At 40.2% G+C, this 19,186-nt stretch overlaps 1 protein-coding gene across 1 annotated transcript; it reads right to left on the bottom strand.

The window, feature by feature from the left end:
• Positions 1-326: 326 nt before the first annotated feature.
• Positions 327-7,482, bottom strand: fgf5 (fibroblast growth factor 5). The gene is made up of 3 exons (XM_086003992.1): positions 7,000-7,482; positions 5,668-5,771; positions 327-2,158 (listed from the first exon to the last, which is right to left on the bottom strand). Exons 1-3 carry the CDS (start codon positions 7,271-7,273, stop codon positions 1,808-1,810), a joined length of 729 nt encoding a protein of 242 aa, XP_085860118.1. The 5' UTR covers positions 7,274-7,482; the 3' UTR covers positions 327-1,807.
• Between the last annotated feature and the right edge of the window lie 11,704 nt (positions 7,483-19,186).

Genomic DNA, 19,186 nt, shown 5'->3' with positions numbered 1-19,186 from the left:
GTGTGACTTGGAGGGGAACTTGGAGGTGATGGTTTTCCCATGCACCTGCTGCCCTTGTCCTTCTAGGTGGTAGAGGTCGCGGGTTTGGGAGGTGCTATCGAAGAAGCCTTGGTGAGTTGTGGCAATGCATCTTGTAGATGGAACACACTGCAGCCAGGGTAGGTGAGTGAGGCGGTGTGCCTGTTTGGTGCAGGTTGGAATGCTATTGCACCGACTGTATTGTTTATTTCTGTTCCAGGCACATTGATAGAAATACAGGCCATCACTGAATCACTGAAAATGCAACGCACACGAGACACAAATAGGAAAAGAATTAACTCCTTTATAATTGTTCTCAATAACAGATACCGCATAGCACAGCATTAAATGAAAATAAAATTTGATTCTGAGAGATTTATTAATAAACGTTCATGAATCACTTTCTGCGGCATTGGTACTCATGTTTTCTGTAGCATGAAGCTCAGAAGATCAAACAGGTCATGAGAAAATATACAAGCTGCTTTAACATATGTTAATAGCCAATCAGACAACATTCAGCAGGACAGCCTTCGTATTTAGACGATCACAATAGAACATCAACAATCAAATGTCATGAATGTAAACAAACATAATAGCAATACATGTGTTGCGTATGAATAGTATTATTGTTAAATAGTGCTTCAAAACGTTTAAAAGCATTTAAATAAAGAATGCATGCACAATAAAAGAATGTTGCCTCAATAGTTGTTATCTGCAAACACAGCAGACGCCGATTCCCATGTGCAATTCAAGCATGTAAACTCTCAGAACTACTTGTCCTTATACACAATAAGGTATTTGTTGTAATGCAATGGCTATCACAGGAATCATTACCTTCCCGACATGAGTCCCAGGAGGGGTTTTTGCTAACAGCGTTTCTGATGACAGTGTGTGATAATGGGCCATGACGTTGATGTCTGCCATTTGATACACCTATAGACTGAAGCCGGCTCCCAAAAGCTTGTGTGTGTTTTCCCCTGTAAAGCAGTCCCTTCCCTGCGGGTCTGTAAGAAGTGGAATGCTAGAATCATGGCAGGGATATTTTAAACATCCGAACTCCAAAGTGATAGTTTGATTGACGGTCTGTAATCCATCCTTCCACCTGTTCCGCCGGAGAAAGGCGGGCTCAGGGGTCGTGCACCACCGGACTATGACCACTCCAAAAACCAATTGTTGCATGTGCTTTCCAAACAGGAATAAATGTACGTTATCACATCCCAGTGATGCCTATCTTAGAGAGAGAAATACACAATTCCCTGTTTGTTCTTAAAGAATGGCACTTTTCTGGAAAAGGGACACTTTCTTTTAAAATAAAGAAGGATTCAACATTTTTCAAAACTTATTCAACATTTCTTCCAGGGAAAAAATGTTGCTTGCTTCCTTTAATAATCGTGTTTTTTGTGTGCTAAGAAACACATTTCCCCCTAAGAAATACACTAACAAAAATCAATTTTCCACTGAAAATGAATGTATATTCAAGAACGTGGGTTTTCAAAAAAGAATCGCTTGAAAACAAGCCAAAATATATTCTCCCACCAAACAATTTGATGTTTGTATTGTACCCGTACAGTTTCTCATTTCCAGCGCTGATACAGCACCCACTGGAAACACTGTCAGACCTCGAACCCACCCCGCCAGAACTGCGCGCAGGTTATGGGTATGTGGATGGCGTGTCTCTTTGGGGAAGCAGACACTCTTGTCCCTCTGTGATCCCCAGTGCACCACAGCTTCTTCCCAACAAAGCCACTGACCCCCCGAACCAAATAAAAAGAGTTAAATCCATTCACTACTATCCAAAACGAAATTTGGGCCTATATTTGACAACGTTCGTATTCTTCCTGCTGACGCTTATGGAAGGAGGCGATTTTGGAGGTTTGGGTGGCGTGTTTTTCGCAGGATTTTTTCTAGTAATTTTGAACGTCTTTTCTTTCTCGGACTGTTTGAACCTTGGAAGGAAATGTGTCGAAATGTGCTGAGGCTTCACCCGAGGGCTGTTCCCCTTTTTAACTTTACCGCGTTTATTTAAAGCCAGGTACCACTCTCGGCTATTGTTTCCGCTTTTGTAAGTGGCCGAGGCGTACGTGTTGTAGCTGTTCTCTTGATATCTCTCCTTGAAATTGCATTCAGCTGTAAACTTGGTCTTTAAGAGATGAAAAAACAAACAATATAAGTCTTTTATTTTTACCCAGACATATCAAGAATACAGTGATGGCGTTTACATAGAATTACATACACAGCACAGAAGCAGGCCATTCGGCCCAACTGGTCCATGCTGGTGTTTATGCTCCACACCAGCGTCCTCGCACCTCTCTTCATCTAACCCTATTAGCATAACCTTCTATTCCTTTCTCTCTCATGTGTTTAGCTAGCTTCCCCTTAAATGCATATTTACACACACACACTACGTGAGGGTGACCTTCGAATGGCCTTTTGGTCTTTGATTTGTCTTATATTCTTAGAATTCAAAGGTTGACGTAGATCTCGCCCAATGATCTATGACATAAGGTTATGTTGTGACTTGCCAAACGTTGGGAAGTTTACTTTTGGAGGAATGGAGCGTGCAGTTACCAGTCGGTAACTGGTGACACTGTATATACAAGATACTACCAAACTGTGTGGGCACAGAGCCAGGGGACAATAGGGACCAAGACACTCACACAGCATAGGGAAACAATCAATCCATTCAGTGCACACTTCATAGAATGGTTATTTTAAGTGTATCATTCAAAAAAATCCCGATGTTTTGGGTCGCTATTCTCAAAATCATGCGACATATAGATCTACACGTTCCAGCTCAAGAGTGGATTCAAGCGTATTGGTCCAGATTTGTAAATAGGCAAAATTATTCTTTCCTTTTGGATAGATCCAATTCCGTAGAAAACATTCTTTGTTTGGTCGAAAACTATCAGAAAGTTTGGTAGAAAACTATCAGAATATACTGCTAGGAGAGGCCGCGGCCAGCCCCACCCCCCAAATAATTAATGGATCTATCAACATCGTTTACTAAATTAGAATGTAAATGACTCATTTAAAAAAAATCAGAGTTAGGGCTATTAGAAAGCTTCCTACAGTAGCGCCCGTCCATTATTTCCAGTATCGGCTTATGGAAAGCGGTTACCAAGAAAATGTTGTACAAAACTACCTGGTGATTTCAAACTGTCCCCAACAATGAATACTTTCTGTAACAATTTGTTTATGGATGCCTTAAATGACCAAAGCGGTTCTTATATCTCCCTTCAAAGTTGAAATCCACACGTGTGTTTCAGTGTATTGTATATCCAGTATTTTTTAAACTTCCAATCAGTATCTTGAAGGCGCGGCATTGGGTAACTAATCGATTCTAGATCAACTTCATAAATGTAACAGTAGTTAGACCAAGGACTTTGTACACTTGGCTGTTTTGGAGACGGGAGTATCAGTCAATAGATTATTGAGATACAAAAACTTAAATCCGGAAACAGATTGTGATAAAATAATAACACATTCGGTAGGTGAAGTCGTGCCTTTAGTTCCTCATAAAATGCCAGTGAAACACCGTGGCAACTTCACTTGGGTGTTTTCAATACACCTAATCCTTTTAAAATCATATTTAACATGGAGTGAGTTTTTATCAAATGCTGCAATATTTGAACATTATACTGTCATAAATCTGAGAATGGTCTTAGAAAGCAGTCTCTGTAGCAGTGACAGTGCCTCTTTTGTAATCTTAGAACATTTTAACAGCTATCAGAAATTGCATCTATATAACCTCCTCGTGCACCTGTCTCGGCCTTTTGAAGCTCTTAGAATTTGTAATGAAATTCCAGCAAGCCAGACAACAAATATCAATGAAAAATATAGTCTGCCATTTTCTATTTGTGGCATTCACTTTGAAACATGCCAAATTACGTTTTCGGAATGTTGATGAGGCTTGGCAAACAGTTTGTTTACACGATTGTGGATCAAAATTAGAGAAGGGTGTTTTCTTAAACTTCTATACGAAATCATCGGTGTGTGACATGTCCGATTTCCACGCTCAGTGCAGTCAAAATTGCAATTAACGTGAAGTAAAAATTGCAGTAATTCAAAATATGTCAAATCCTCCTGAGGAATTAAAGGAAAATCTCCTCTGTGCGGCGGTTGATAATTGCTAGGACACATAAAATGCTGGAATACAATATCCTGCGAACCCACTTACTGATTTAATTATGTTGCCATCTGTATTTTGAAAAAAGGAGACTGATGTCAGGCGACTAGTCAAGATAAGAGAAAGAAGGACTGGGCCAGTGTTACAATTTAATATGCGAATTGGTTTGGCAGAATTGCAGAATTATTTGTACCATTGACGTTAATCTCATTTCAGCTGAAAGTGGAGAGATTGAGTTCGATCAAAGCGCCGCACTGACTGACGGGCGCAGGATTCTCTGTACTTTCAAAACTTACCAAGCAATCCCAGAACTTCACCCAACCATGACTAGAACGCAGTCACATGCCATTTAGCATTAATTGCATTAATTTTAGTAGCACCAACAGAAGGCAATTTAGGTCAAATGTCAATTTGTATGCTTAGAATTCCGAATAATATCCAATGATTTAATTTTGTTAGGTGTCTTGTCAATCTTGTTCAAACCCTAAATAGTAAATACACTGGATCATTATCTAGTTTACAGTTCGCAAAATGATCCAGAGCAATGTAAAAGCAAAATTCGCCTATAATTTAAGTTTGAAGCTTAAACCACATGTGACATTCCCTAATTTCAACATTGAACGTACCACTTAGCAGCTAGTAAAATATGTGAAATAAGTGTTATCTTTGCAGCATTAACTCTAAAGTAATCCACTGAATCTTGGTGCTCAGAATGCAATTTCATCTCGTTTCTATCAAAATGGCTTTGACTGAAATAATGGTGGCTTCTGCAGCGTGAACAAAGCGTTGCTTAAATAACCTTTTAGATGCTCGCATTTTGAAAGACAGTAACGGGATAGTAGGGCTATTTCACAATTTGAGTCATTTTCATTCAACTGTACAATTTGTTCAACGTGGTTTTTTTGCAGTGTGATTTTCAAACCGCATATCTCGTTTTTGTTCTTAGGTCATCGGATAATTAATAGTCATTTTTGTAAGGATCTTATTTTGAATGATCGCATCCTTGTGTCATGTTTACGTGTGTAGTAAACCAGTCAGACATATACGGATATTTTTTTTAGTTTTTAGAGGTAACATCGATTTGATCTCAGTACCAAAAACAAAAAAATACAGGGGAGGCTTGCTTTCCTGTGAACCAAAGGCATCTGTCAAAATATGGGGCTTGAGTGTACTTTAGCAGCAAGTAGCATTGGAACAGATCTCGGTTATTTCACAAAGTGCTAACCGCAGAGGAAGTCATGATAGTTAGGAAGTGATTTGCCAGTAGTCTTCAGAAAAATGTTACTGTATTTCTTACAATTGCCTGGCGCTTAGATGGCGTGCGCGGAATTTTGTGAAAAATGGATGTGGAAGTAAATGTCAGGTTGACCACGCGCAGCAAGTCAAGTCCATGTTATATAAAAAAAAGCTCATTTTGAGCCAATCATATTAGAATAAGCGACTAGACGCATCTTTTTTGCGCTGCAACAACTTTTAAGCCCTGGACAAAACATAATTTAAGCGTCATCGACTGTAATACTCACAGTTGCGTAGAGTTTCCCCTTTTTATTCATCGCTAAAAATCGGTTGCTAAAAATTCCTCGAATTCCCACTATCCCCTGAGACACGGCGAATATTTCCAAAATACCTGCAAGTGAAATTTCACAAGTAAAATGTTTTGTCCGACTTCTAAAATATGCTCGCTGGCTGCTGCCCGCACAGACTATAACTGCAATCTTCCTTTGTTTAAAGCCCTTTATAACAATCACATTTAAGAGTGGGAGGTCCCATGCAATTAGTAGGCCTGGAAGCATTTTAAGTTGTAAAATATGCAAATTATTTTGCTTATTATAAAATACATTGACGTTTTTATTTTTTCTGTATTATTTTGCCATGGATTATGCTTCTATGATATTAGCATGCTCAGATTACAGATTGTGGAACCTGGCAGTTTAGTTTTAAACCAGAGATTGCTCTTTTAAAAAAAATCTTTTCTTTTTAGATTACGAGTGGCAGCGTCAATATACAACTTCCATATCAGTATCGACTGGTCTGAGATTTCTGCTTCCTGACGTTTTCAAACTTAAAAAAAAATTCAGAATTGTGCTTAGTTATTTCCCGATAACAAACAATTGGCAATCCGTGTGTTGATGTAATATGTTCGGGCCAAAACAACCACGCCGTTCACTAACCCAATCACTCCAAACACTCAGTTCCCTATAGCCTGCACCTGTTACCGACATACTTAGCAGTTTAACATGACCACACAATGAAACATAGGCCAGACAACCTGACCCCGGAAACACTCATCACAAAATCGATCTTTAGAGCAAAAATAGCTTTGCAAACAAACGTCGTTTCCAGTTATGTGGAGATCGGATAATAATGATGATATACTTAACATTACGCTGCAGAACGTTATGGATTCATTTTATAAATGCCATATATGTTTTAGTTTACCTGGCAATATTTAAAAACCAACCCGAACCATGTCACCATTTAGTATATAGCAACGTGTATCAACTGCAAAGCCAATATACATAAAATCCCAAATGTACAGACAAATATCGTGTTCAAAATGTTGATATTCAGCTGGCTATTACTTTATTTAGAACAAACGTTATTTCTCACATAGGTGCATCCTATTATGACATCTTATAACGCGCAGTACTTTGCTGGTCGAAACAATTTACTTGTAACAAAAACAACCATGCAAATATATAATCTATCTGAATGACAGCTAGAAGTTACCATTGAACACGCTGCATACATAGAAAACTGCTATCCTTAGAGCATATTGTGTTATTTATGATTGAGTGTGTTTATGTAATATGGTCTGCCATTGTCATGTGAACTTATTTAGAATAAACACTTACTGAACAGATTGGCTTCATGCGAGCCACTGACTTTGCCATCAGGCTGAATCTGCAAATGAAAACCAATTCCAACTCTACAATAGAGTCTTCCAGTCCGGGGCCCAGACCTATTCCATTGGTACATGTTCCTCAGTGATCTACGGCTCTGCATGGCTGAGGAGCTCTGGTTTGTTGTGCCCTGGAGTGGTTCTGCAGACGCTACCTGCTCGCTATGGCCCGAAGAGAAGCGGACGGTGTGATTCAGAAAGAGGAGGACGAGGCATTGAAGGCGCATTCTTCCAGCCGATCTCTCCGGAGTGCTCTGCTAGGACAATGCCCGCATTTTGCTGATCCTTTGCTCCATGCACCAGCGACCGTGTGTAGTGTGTTCGCCAGGCATATCCACGCAAAAGCTACTGCTGGCACGGGGATATTTATAACACAAATGATCTCATTGCGAGATGCATGCCTGTGATCTGAACGACGAGCTCTCATCCTGCAGTCGCCAAAATAATGGGCATGGTCGTGTCCAATGTATGAAATGTAAAGAGAATTGGTTAGGGACGAGTGCCATCAACAACACAAAAAATGCCAGGACGCCATCTGCGCAGACTTCACGCACGACGAGGCTAATTTTAATAGTAGGGGGAAGTCTACAAATAATTCATAACAAACAGAAATGGGTCCCACAGGGGACAACCGAATGAGTCATTTCATGTCGAAACTCGAGGCGGCCGTAAACTAATGGTTCTTAACCAAGAACCACAATGATCTCTAATGACCCGTTTGCTCTCCAGAGATTGCAAATAGAGATATAAATGGCCGCAGAGTGCAGTATGAAATAAAAAGGGCAACTTTACTCAATGGATCAATATCGTCAAGTTTTCTACACGCAGGTTTGTGCCACGCAACTAAAATGGAAATTATGAACAGCGGCGAATAGTTTAAATAAAGCAGGTGCTGGTCAAGACGATTAGTTTGCATATAATATCAAAACTCGACATTATAGCGCTTCGTGACAAGTAGGATAATAGCATTAATGATCTGACGTAAGATAATAATTTCATTTAATAGTCTAATCATGACGATATAACTTAAAATACATAAAACAGCCGAAATTTTACCACAACAAATATATTTCAGCGCAGGCAGGTTTGAGTATGGTGAGGATACATCGATCACTTTCTGCATATTAACAAGCAGACGCACATTTACCAGAGGCAGCATATTGCACTGGAGCTTGACGGTGCAACATCGTTTAATGGGACAGTAATGTTTGGTTCCATGGAGAATCAAAACAGCTTTACACGTGTTCTTAAGATCAATGCTCCATATTCACCCACATCGATTCAGAGGAAACAGACCGATTTGCACATCCATAACGTTTGGTGGATGAGTGCCAAAGTGTGTTAGGAAAATAAATTGATTTCCAGACTCAGTAATACACCGTTTTACACTGAAAAATTAATCTACTCTAAACCACCTTGTCCAGAAGTTATTACTGTGTGTAAGAGAGAGAGGGGGGAGTATGAGGACGTCAGCGTATGGAATAATGAAAAATATGGGGTTGTACGCGTGCAAAAGCGAGCAAACGCCTGTGTTTGGGTGCGTGAGTGTAAGTGTGCAAGAGTGTAAGTATGTATGTGTGTACAACCGTGAATGATTGTGAGTGGCATGCTGTGTTTTAAATTCTCATTTAAACATAAGCCCTTATTCATTTTTCATTAGCAAAACGTGTTACTTTCGAACCACACTTGATTTGCTAAAGTTATTATTTTAGCATCATTTGGCAACAAGACGATGCACATATGAATCCTGGTGTAGGAATATTCCAAAACACACAGGGCATAAAGGGCATAAGGCGATAGTCCACAAGGACACCGAATGACAAAATCTCCCTCTGCCCATCGTTTTCTTATTGAATGTTTTTGATCTGATGGTAAATGTTTGGACCCATTCATTTTAACAATATGACCGTTCTTCGGAATGGTAACCTGAGGAGTGGGCTTACATCAGACACGGTTTAACATTTGAACTAAAAAGGAAAAAAAAAGAATGATTAATGACATGAAACGTTGCGTTCGCCACCAAGTAACCCGAGAAAGCAAGATTTCTCATAATGTGCTTCATTTTATTTTAGCTTCACCTCGTATATTCTCCGCCTATTTATATCTATATAAACTTTCATTTAAAAATCAACCTTCATTAATTTTTCATTAGCAAACATAATGAAACGACTTGGATAAAGTAAGTGCACTGATGTCACGCTCCATTTGTTCTGGATTTTAATCGGACCTGCGTGTGTGTTTATTTAAACAAACGCCAAAGAAGCCATTTAAGACTATAAAAATAGTTGATTTACAAATCTACATTTAAAACACATTAGCATAGGTTCAAATGGTTCGTTGAGAATTCAGGTGCATATTGGATTAGATTAGATTAGGTTATTTTTGGAGCTCTTTAATGTATTTTACAGAGCAACTGCCTTTATTTAACACAAAAGCAAAATACTGCAGATGCTGGAAATCTGAAATAAAAACAGAAAATGCTGTAAATGCTCAACAGGTCAGGCAGCATCTGTGGAGAGAGAAACAGAGTTAACGTTTCAGGTCGATGTTAACTCTGTTTCTCTCTCCACAGATGCTGCCTGACCTGCTGAGTATTTCCAGCATTTTCTGTTTTTATTGTCTTTATTTAACCCCTGTTTACGTAAAACATGTGACACATCACGACTGGATCAATGTTAATGAAAGGAAAGTTAAGGCAATTTTGGCAATCCTTTCATTAAATGGAACCTATTTGGATCAGCAAAATGGCAACCTTTCTTCAAAAGGATTTTACTGAACATTTTGCTATAGTTTGCAATTTTGCTTTAAATTAATATTTCTTTGTTTTTGTTTGTGTCACTGTATAAATTAGTGCACTAAAGAGGGACTGCTTGATGCAGTGAATTAGAACACTGTCCTTACATGTCTGGGTACTCGTTGCCAATCCAACCCAGAATGATAGCTTAAAGTCCTTTGTCCTCTGTAAAGGTTCTGCCTGAAATTAGTTTGAGTAGTCTCAACCCAGTACCAATAGTGCAACCAAATGCAGAAAACTAGCCACTAATGGGCACAAATTGACAATCTTATTCAAAGTGGCCATAAATATATTGGTATGGAAGGTGGAAAAAAATCACATGGGTACAGTAGATGGAGTTAGGGTTAGGCCCAGGTACATTGTTGGGACAGAGTACAGATAGTTAAATGCTGCAAATGTACCTGGTTTGAGAGCAGTGTGAGCTAGCAACACCATGGCCCATTCATAAGCTAGCAATCAATCTCTGAGCGAGTAACTCCTGAACTTACTTTGGACTTGGAGGGTCAATTCATACTGGCAGCTCCAAAATTTGACCTGAGTTCATTGGAACTCATTAACCTGGGGATGTCATAACATTTGAATGGTGATGTCATGCCATAGGTACAAAACAGTTATATTAATTAATGTTGGAGGCAACTAATGTAATTGTAATTTGGTTTCTTCAAGTTACAATATTTGCTATAAAAAATCATCTTAAATTATATACTAGGACATGTCCAAGTGGACATAGAATCATAGAATCATCTTACAGCACAGAAGGAGGCCATTTGGCCCATCATGTCTGTGCCGGCCCTTTGAAAAAGCTGTCCAATTTAGTCCCATGACATGATGCAACAGTTGCGACAACATCTTTAAAATACTTCATATTTCAAAACAGTGACGTTTTTTACACATTATCTTTTCTAAAAAAAAGTCTTTGCAGTCAAACAATAGTTTAGCTGTTGAGTCTGCTTTAGTATGCTTGATTCAAGTTCTAATAAAATGGGAAGAATTTTGAAAGAATGGAAACCTTCTAATTAATCCAATAAAAAAGAGGGTGGTTCAGAAAAAAAGTGCAAGAGGATCTCCTGTGGATACTTGTGACACTAAGTACATTCAAATCTTTGAGTGTAATCACTGTTGCTTCTTTAGTTTCAGGATCCTTGGGTTTTTGGATGCAATAAAAAAATGAAAGAACTTGCATTTATATGGCAACTTTTAGAACCTCAGGATGACCCATAGGAACATAGGAACAAGAGTAGGCCATTCAGCCCCTCGAGCTTGTTCCGCCATGCAAGGAAATCACGGCTGATCTGCGACCTAACTCCATATGCCCGCCTTTGGCCCATATCCTTTAACACCTTTGGTTAATAAAAAACTATCAATCTCTGATTTAAAATTAACAATTGATCTAGCAACAATTGCCATTTGCAGAAGAGAGTTCCAAGTTTCTACCACCCTTTGTGTGTAGAAGTGTTTCCTAATTTCACTCCTGAAAGGTCTGGATCTAATTTTTAGACTATGCCCCTAGTCCTAGAATCTCCAACCAGCAGAAATAGTTTCTCTCTATCTACCCTATCTGTTCCCCTTAATATCCTGAAAACTTCAATTAGATCACCCCTTAACTGTCTAAATTCAAGGGAATACAACCCTAATTTGTGTAATCTATCCTCGTAACATAACGCTTGAAGTCTGAGTATCATTCTGGGAAACCTACTCTGCACTCCCTCCAAGGCCAATATATCCTTCCTAAAGTGTGGTGCCCAGACCTGCTCACAGTACTCCCGGTGTGGTCTAACCAGGGTTTTGTACAGCTGCAGCATAACTTCTACCCCCTTGTACTCTAGTCCTCTAGATATAAAGGCCAGCATTCCATTAGCCTTTTTGATTATTTTCTGTACCTGTTCATGACATTTTAATGATCTACGTACCTGACCCCACAAATCTCTTTGGACAGCCATTGTTTTTAGCTTTTCACCATTTGGAAAGTACCCTGTTCTATCCTTTTTAGGTCCAAAGTGGATGACCTCACATTTGCTTACATTGAAATCCATTTGCCACAGTTTTGCCCATTCACTTAATCTATTAATATCCCTTTGTAATTTTATGCTTCCATCTACACTGCCTACAATGCCGCCTATCTTTGTGTCATTGGCAAATTTAGATATATGGCTTTCTATGCCATCATCTAAGTCATTAATAAATATTGTGAATGGTTGAGGCCCCAACACAGATCCCTGCAGGACACCATTAGTCACATCCTGTCAATTAGAGTACCTGCCTACTCTCTGTCTCCTGCCGCTCAGCCAATTTCCTAACCAGATCCATAATTTGCCCTCAATTCCATGGGCTTCTACCTTAGATAACAGTCTCTTATGTGGGACTTTATCAATTGCCTTCTGGAAGCCCATATAAATAACATCCGTAGACATTCCCCTGCGACTAATTTAGTCACCTCTTCAAAAAATTCAATCAGGTTCGTCAAGCATGACCTACCTTTCACAAATCCATGCTGGCTCTCTCATCAACTGAAAATTTTTGAGGTGTTCAGTCACCCTATCCTTAATTATAGACTCTAGCAATTTCCCAACAACAGATGTGAGGCTAACTGATCTATAATTCCCTGGTTTCTCTCTCTCGCAATTCTTAAATAGCGGAGTGACATGCACAATTTTCCAATCTAAAGGAACAGTTCCTGAGTCCAGAGAATGTTGGAAGATTACAGTTAGGGCATCTGCAATGTGCTCACCTACTTCCTTTAAAACTCTGGGATGGAGACCATCTGGTCCTGGGGATTTGTCACTCTTTAGTGCCATTATTTTCTTGATTACTGTTATTTTACTTACATTAATTTTGTTGAGTCCCTGTCCCCGATTCAATATTAGTTTCTTTGGGATTTCCAGCATGCTATGCTCTTCCTCTACTGTAAATACTGACGCAAAGTAATTATTCAATATGTCCGCCATTTCCTTATTATCATTGACAATATCACCGCTTTCAGTTTTTAAGGGGCCAACATTGCTCCTGACTACCCTCGTTTTCCTAATGTAACTGTAAAAAAATTTCATATTGATTTTGATATTCCTTGCAAGTTTCTTTTCATACTCCCTTTTTGTAGCTCTTGCTATCTGTTTTGTGATCCTTTGTGACCCAAGGCACTTTACAGCCAATTAAGTACTTTTGAAGTGTAGTCAATGTTGCAATGGAGAACTGGTAGCTGCAGAGTCCAAATGGCAGTCGGCAAAACCCATATTATGTTGCAGGTTTTGAATTGCATTCTACCCACTAGGAGAGACATCTGTGCATGTGTGCTTACAATCGAGCACTTTTAAAATCTAGCTTCATACTGCACTGGACAGATACATCACATGTATCAAATTAAGGTAGTGTAAGACCGTATGCCTAAGGTATCTCACACCATTTGGTTTCACTGAATTCCAGAGTCAGATTGGGCCTCACTCCAGAATTATCTTGCACTTTTACATCGCTTTGCAGCCAACACTGCTTTGCAAAAGTGGCAGAATAATTGCGCTGCAAATCTGTATCTTCTGCTAGTACAGTGTTCATTTTCAGCTCCTTGAGACTGGATGGCAAAGCAATCAACACTCAATACGTAACAGCATTCTTTTGCCTTATCTAGCCCAGTCCTGTCACAGTGCTGTGGCTATTCCGATTAAGTAAAAGGTGATAACAGAACTGCAGAGATCTGCTGTTATTTTCATTCTAGGTCGAGGTCACACTGCACCATTCCACAGTGAATTACTTTCGGCAAATGCTGTGAACGTTTCTTTTTGTCCAAAAAGAAGAATCTCTTAATAAAAAAATTTTTGAGGAAATTTGATTTTTTTACACTTACAAACCTGCAGGTAATCCCTGAAAATTCCACATTCACATAACCATTTATATGCATTTCTTTTTCTATTGAATATATGTCTGCCTGTCTGTTCTGCAATTCTTCCAAACACTCTACATTTTGCAATTGTTTCTGCACATGTTCTTTGTTTATAACACAAAAGCTGTCCCTCTATTTGTGTTTCCAAAACATTTCACACTGCCCAGTACTTTACAGCCAGTTGCCAAAAGCTCTAGGGCTATTGACAGGCTAAGCAAATGGCACCTGTTGCCTGATTATTGACATGCACCTGTCAATCGAAATATTGATCTGCGACAAGATGCTGTCAATACATAAATCCCAAAGGATGTCTTATCGGTAATTTGAATGATCAGACACCTGCTCGGTGATAAGGACATACGAATGGCATAGTATTGACATTTGAAGTAAAAAGTCCACAGGCAAACCCTAGGGTCTTTGCTATTGACAGATGCGAAAAGAACATCTGTTAATAGATGATTGACTGCCCATATTTATAAAAATCTAATGAGTCAGACCTGCTAAATGAGATGTCTTCATCATACAATTACTTTAACTTATTTCAAGCCTGCATTGTTTCATATAAAATCCTTCAGTTTGGAATATAGAAGACTGATTAGTGCTAAAACAATAATGATATTTGTCACACTCTCCAACGTTGATATTTCACACTTGTGAAAATAAAAATGGTATTACATGGATTTGAGGATAGTAAATGGAGTAAATTAAAGAGTGCTATTTATGCATCATTTTGAACTGTTAATGCCTTTTTCATGTGGAAAAAATGGCTACATGTAAGTTAATATAGCAACAATCCAATTGAAGGATTCAAGTAACACAATAAATCCTCAGAGTGAAACTTGAACATTCTCGGTGCGAAATTGGGATTCGTAGTGCCTGCTGTTTGGGCGTTATGAGTGTCATTTGGGTACCAAAATGGTGTCTGATGCACATGCCCACACTCGTGGGGCGAATCGCGCTGGGCGCCATATTGGTGAGGGTATTAGCATGTGCGCAGTGAACGTCTGCCGGAAGTTTACAGGGCAAGCAGATCATGATGTCAATCAGCGTGCAATGCTGATTTGATGCCAGTGGTGCCATTTTGGAGCTCACCACTCCAGCCAATGGCTTCTCTTAAGCTCACACAGCTGAACATGCATTCAGCAGCAGGAAGGACCCCCACCAGTGCTATTTAAAGGGATCATCAACTACATACAGGTTAGTTGCAGGTTGATTTCTTTTGGCTGCTGTTATGATTCTACAAGTATTTGGTGCTTTCTATAGTTGTATCAAGTTACAAAACTCTATAGGGAGTGGTGTGGCAGGTGCTGAAGGACCTTTTGCTGAAGAGCCCTGCAATACTTGGCAGAATGGGTATTAAGGTTTGTGGTGGTCTGCTGCATGCTGCACAACCTCGCCATCATAAGGGCAAAGCCCTTGCCACCAGCTATATGGCAAGCAGCTGAAGAGCAGAATCATGAGGAGGATGATGAGCAGGAGGAAGTGGGAGAGAAAGGGAGGAGGCAACCTAGACAGCCCCTTTCTGCCCAGGCTGTCTGTGAAGAACTCATCCAAGTGTGATACTGGTAACCACAACCCCAATTCCCCATTCACCAACAGTCCCACACCTTAGCTTCCCTCTGTCACTGACCATCACATGTTCCACTTGGCCACAATGCAAAAATAAAACCCACCACAAAATAACATTCCAAACCAAATTTATAGATGAAATAATTTGCAGACAAATTAGGGAAATGAATAAAAAACATAGAATAATAATCATGAGGTTTTCAACTACCCCGATATTAATTGGACAGAAGAGGTAGGTAAAGGGGATAAGGGAATGGAGTTCCTACAATGTGTCCAGGACTTCTTTCTAACCCAATATGTAAAAAGCCCAACAAGGGAGGATCCGCTATTGGATCTAGTAATGGGGAATGAACCAGAGCAGATAAGAGAAGTAAAAGTAAGGGAACATATGGGCAATAGTGACCATAATATAATACGCTTTAAGATGATAATTGAGAAGGACATAAGTATGATGAAAACCAGGTTGATAAATTGGAGAAAAGTTGATTTTGAGGGGCTGAGAATAAAACTTGGGGAAAAAATGGGCAACAATGTTGGCAAACAACAATGTAGAACAACAATGGGAAATATTTAAAATGGTGTTCAACAGAGTGCAGGAAAAATATATTCCGCTAAAAGGAAAGAACAAACTAAATTAAATTATCAAGGAACATAAAACAAAATAGTAAAATATTTGATAGGCACATCAATAAAAAAGGAAGTTGGGATGGGAACAGGGCCATTAAGGGATAGTCAGGATAATGCCACAGGTAATGATAGAGAGATGGCAGAAATAAAAAATAAAAGTTTTGCTTCACTAGGGAGATAGAACAGGTGGACATGACATTGGATGATGAGATTAGTAATGAGATAAGTGCACTTAAAATTTTTAAAATGAGGATTTATTAAATAAACTAATCAAACACAAAGAACATAAAACCCGTGGTCCAGATGGATTTCAACCACGCATTTTAAAAGAATATAGAGGAGAGATAGCAGAGGCATGAATACAGAGGACTGGCGGATAGCTAATGTAATAATACCAATATTTAAGAAGGGGGATAGAACATGTCCAGGGAATTATAGACCAGTCAGCTTAACATCGGTGGTAGGAAAAATAATGGAATCCCTACTAAAGGAGAATATGGAAGAACATCTAGGAACCAAAAATATAATAATGAATAGTCAGCATGGATTTCAAAAGGGAAAGTCTTGCTTGACCAACCTTATTGAATTTTTTAAAGAGGTAACAGAGAGAGTAGACAATGGTAATACAGTAGATGTAATTTATCTGGATTTACAAAAGGCCTACGATAAGTTACCCCATAATAGATTGCCAAACAAGGTCAGAGAATGCGGAGTCAGGGCACAAGTAGCAGAATCGATTGCTGGCTGGTTTCAAGACAGAAAGCAGAGAGTAAGAATAAAGGGTAGCTATTCACAGTGGCATAAGGTGGGTAGTGGTGTTCCACAAGGATCAGTGCTGGGACCACTGCTGTTCACAATTTACATTAATGATTTAGACTTTGGAATCAAAAACACAATTTCTAAATTTGCGGATGACACCAAATTGGGGGGTGGGGGGATAGTCAATACTGAGGATAACTGCAACAAATTACAGGAGGACATTAATAAACTTGCAGAATGGGCATATAATTGGCAAATTAAGTTTAAAACAGATAAATGTAAGGTATTACATTTTGGTCGGAAGTTTAGGGAGGTCACTTATCACTTGGAGGGTGCGAGTTTAGGTGGGATAGAGGAACAAAGGGATCTCGGAGTACAAATACACAAATCACTAAAGTTGCAACACAGCTTAGCAAGGCCATAAAAAAAGCAAACCAAACACTGGGGTTTATTTCTAGAGGTATAAAATTGAAAAGTAGGGAAGTTATGCTAAACCTGAATCAAACCTTGGTTAGACCACACTTAGTTAGTGTACAGTTCTGGTCGCCATATTATAAAAAGGATATAGAGGCACTGGTGAGGGTGCAGAGAAGATTTACAAGGATGATACCAGAAATGCGAGGGTATACATATCAGGAAAGGATGAACAGGCTGGTTCTCTTTTCTCTTGAAAAAAGAAGGCTGAGGGGTGACCTAATAGAGGTCTTTAAATTTATGAAAAATTTTGATAGAGTAGATACAGAGAGAATGTTTCCACTTGTGGGGAAGAGCATAACTAGAGGCCATCAATATAAAATAGTCACCAAGAAATCCAATAGGGAATTCAGAAGAAACTTCTTTACCCAAAGAGTGGTGAGAATGTGGAACTCACTACCACAGTGAGTGGTTGAAGCAAATAGTATAGATGCATTTAAGGGAGGCTAGACAAGCAGATGAGGGAAAAGGGAACAGAGGGTTATGCTGATAGATTTAGATGAGGAAAGACGGGAGGAGGCTCGTGTGGAACATAAATGCCGGCATGGACTGGTTGGGCCGAATGGCCTGTTTCTGTGCCATATATCCTATATAATCCTATGCCATATTGCATACAAAAGTCAACTAATCACCCTTACGCATTCCCTTAGTGCCTCTCTTCCGTGTGTCTTTGCCTGTCCTGTTGCTCCTACGCAGTGTTACCCCAGTGGCTGCAGCATGTCTGGTGGAAGGCTGCTGACTTTCAGTGGAGGAGACTGCAGCTGGCCTTGGAAGACAACCACAAGCAGCTCTGGGCCTAGAAGGTGCGGCTGCGGACTGCACCATCTCAGCATGGGTGGCAGCAATCTGGGCTCGCTGGCTGATAGGCAACAGCAAGGGCACGGACGGAGTGGCAGTGGTGGGAGGAAGAATGCTGTCTTCCAGAGAGAGGCCAGCAGGTTCGTGCTCCATGGAGCCACTGCTACTCCCCCAGGTCGATGCCTCAGCAATCCTGGAAATCTGTTGGGGGACAGATTGCTGGACTGCAGTGACACTCTGCAAGCCCCTTTGAACACTGTAATCCATAGCCATGATGGCAGCAGTCTGAGCTTGCATGGCACCAGTCTGCAGCACTCAGACACTGGGTGGCTGCTGCTTGTGCTGCAATGGAAGATACAACATCGGCCATCATATGCTGCATCATGGTTGAGTCCACAAGTGTGCGAATGGAGTTGGCCACCACTTCCATGTGGGAAAGGATTGGCTCCAAGGTCTGCGCATAGCCCTGTGCCAATTTGGTGCTGGACTCCTCCATGCTCCTTGACATTGACCGCAGGCTTCCTGGCTGGCTTCCCAATGCCCAAAGCATTTTGTTGTGCATACCCATCAGTGTTCTTCTGTAGGCTGCACCATTGAAGTCCTCATAAGAACATAGGAACATAAGAAATAGGAGCAGGAGTAGGCCATTTAGCCCTTTGAGCCTGCTCCGCCATTCAATAAGATCATGGCTGATCTTCTACCTCATCTCCACTTTCCTGCACTATCCCCATATCCCTTGATTCCCTTAATATCTCATCTGAGTCCTCTGCAGCGGAACCCGACTGCAACCTCGCCCTCTGACGAATTGGCACCTGGGCTATCCTTGACCCCTGCCCTGGCTGCAGACCACTTGTGCCTGGTGTCTCACCACGTGCAGATCCTGCCTCTATGCTATCTGCTAAATCACGTGCTGTGTCATTATCTGAGCTGGTGGCTGTGAGTGTTAAATCGAGTGATGGTGTGTCTTCATCAACACTTTCTTCTTGGTGTTCCTCCACTGCCTGGTCAGGTTGCACCTCTTGGGTATCTGAAAGGAAAAAGGCACAAGGGTATGGTTGTGGTGCAGGGAGAGGGGGGAAAGTAAACGTTGCATGTTTACACCATCTACAGCTTGTAAATCAGTAAAGATTGTGAGGTCAGGGGGAAGTGGAATGTGAGAAGGAGGGTTAGGTATGAGGATACCATCATCTTCAATGTTTTCAGCCCCGCCGCTGGCCATGTCCTCAGCATGGGCAGCACCATCTTCTC

The sequence above is a fragment of the Somniosus microcephalus genome, chromosome 2 (genome assembly GCF_052327205.1).
Source record: "Somniosus microcephalus isolate GS21.2 chromosome 2, FLI_Smic_1.0, whole genome shotgun sequence".
In the NCBI taxonomy this organism is placed as follows: Eukaryota; Metazoa; Chordata; class Chondrichthyes; order Squaliformes; family Somniosidae; genus Somniosus; species Somniosus microcephalus.
This window is presented reverse-complemented; position numbering and strand designations above follow the sequence as displayed.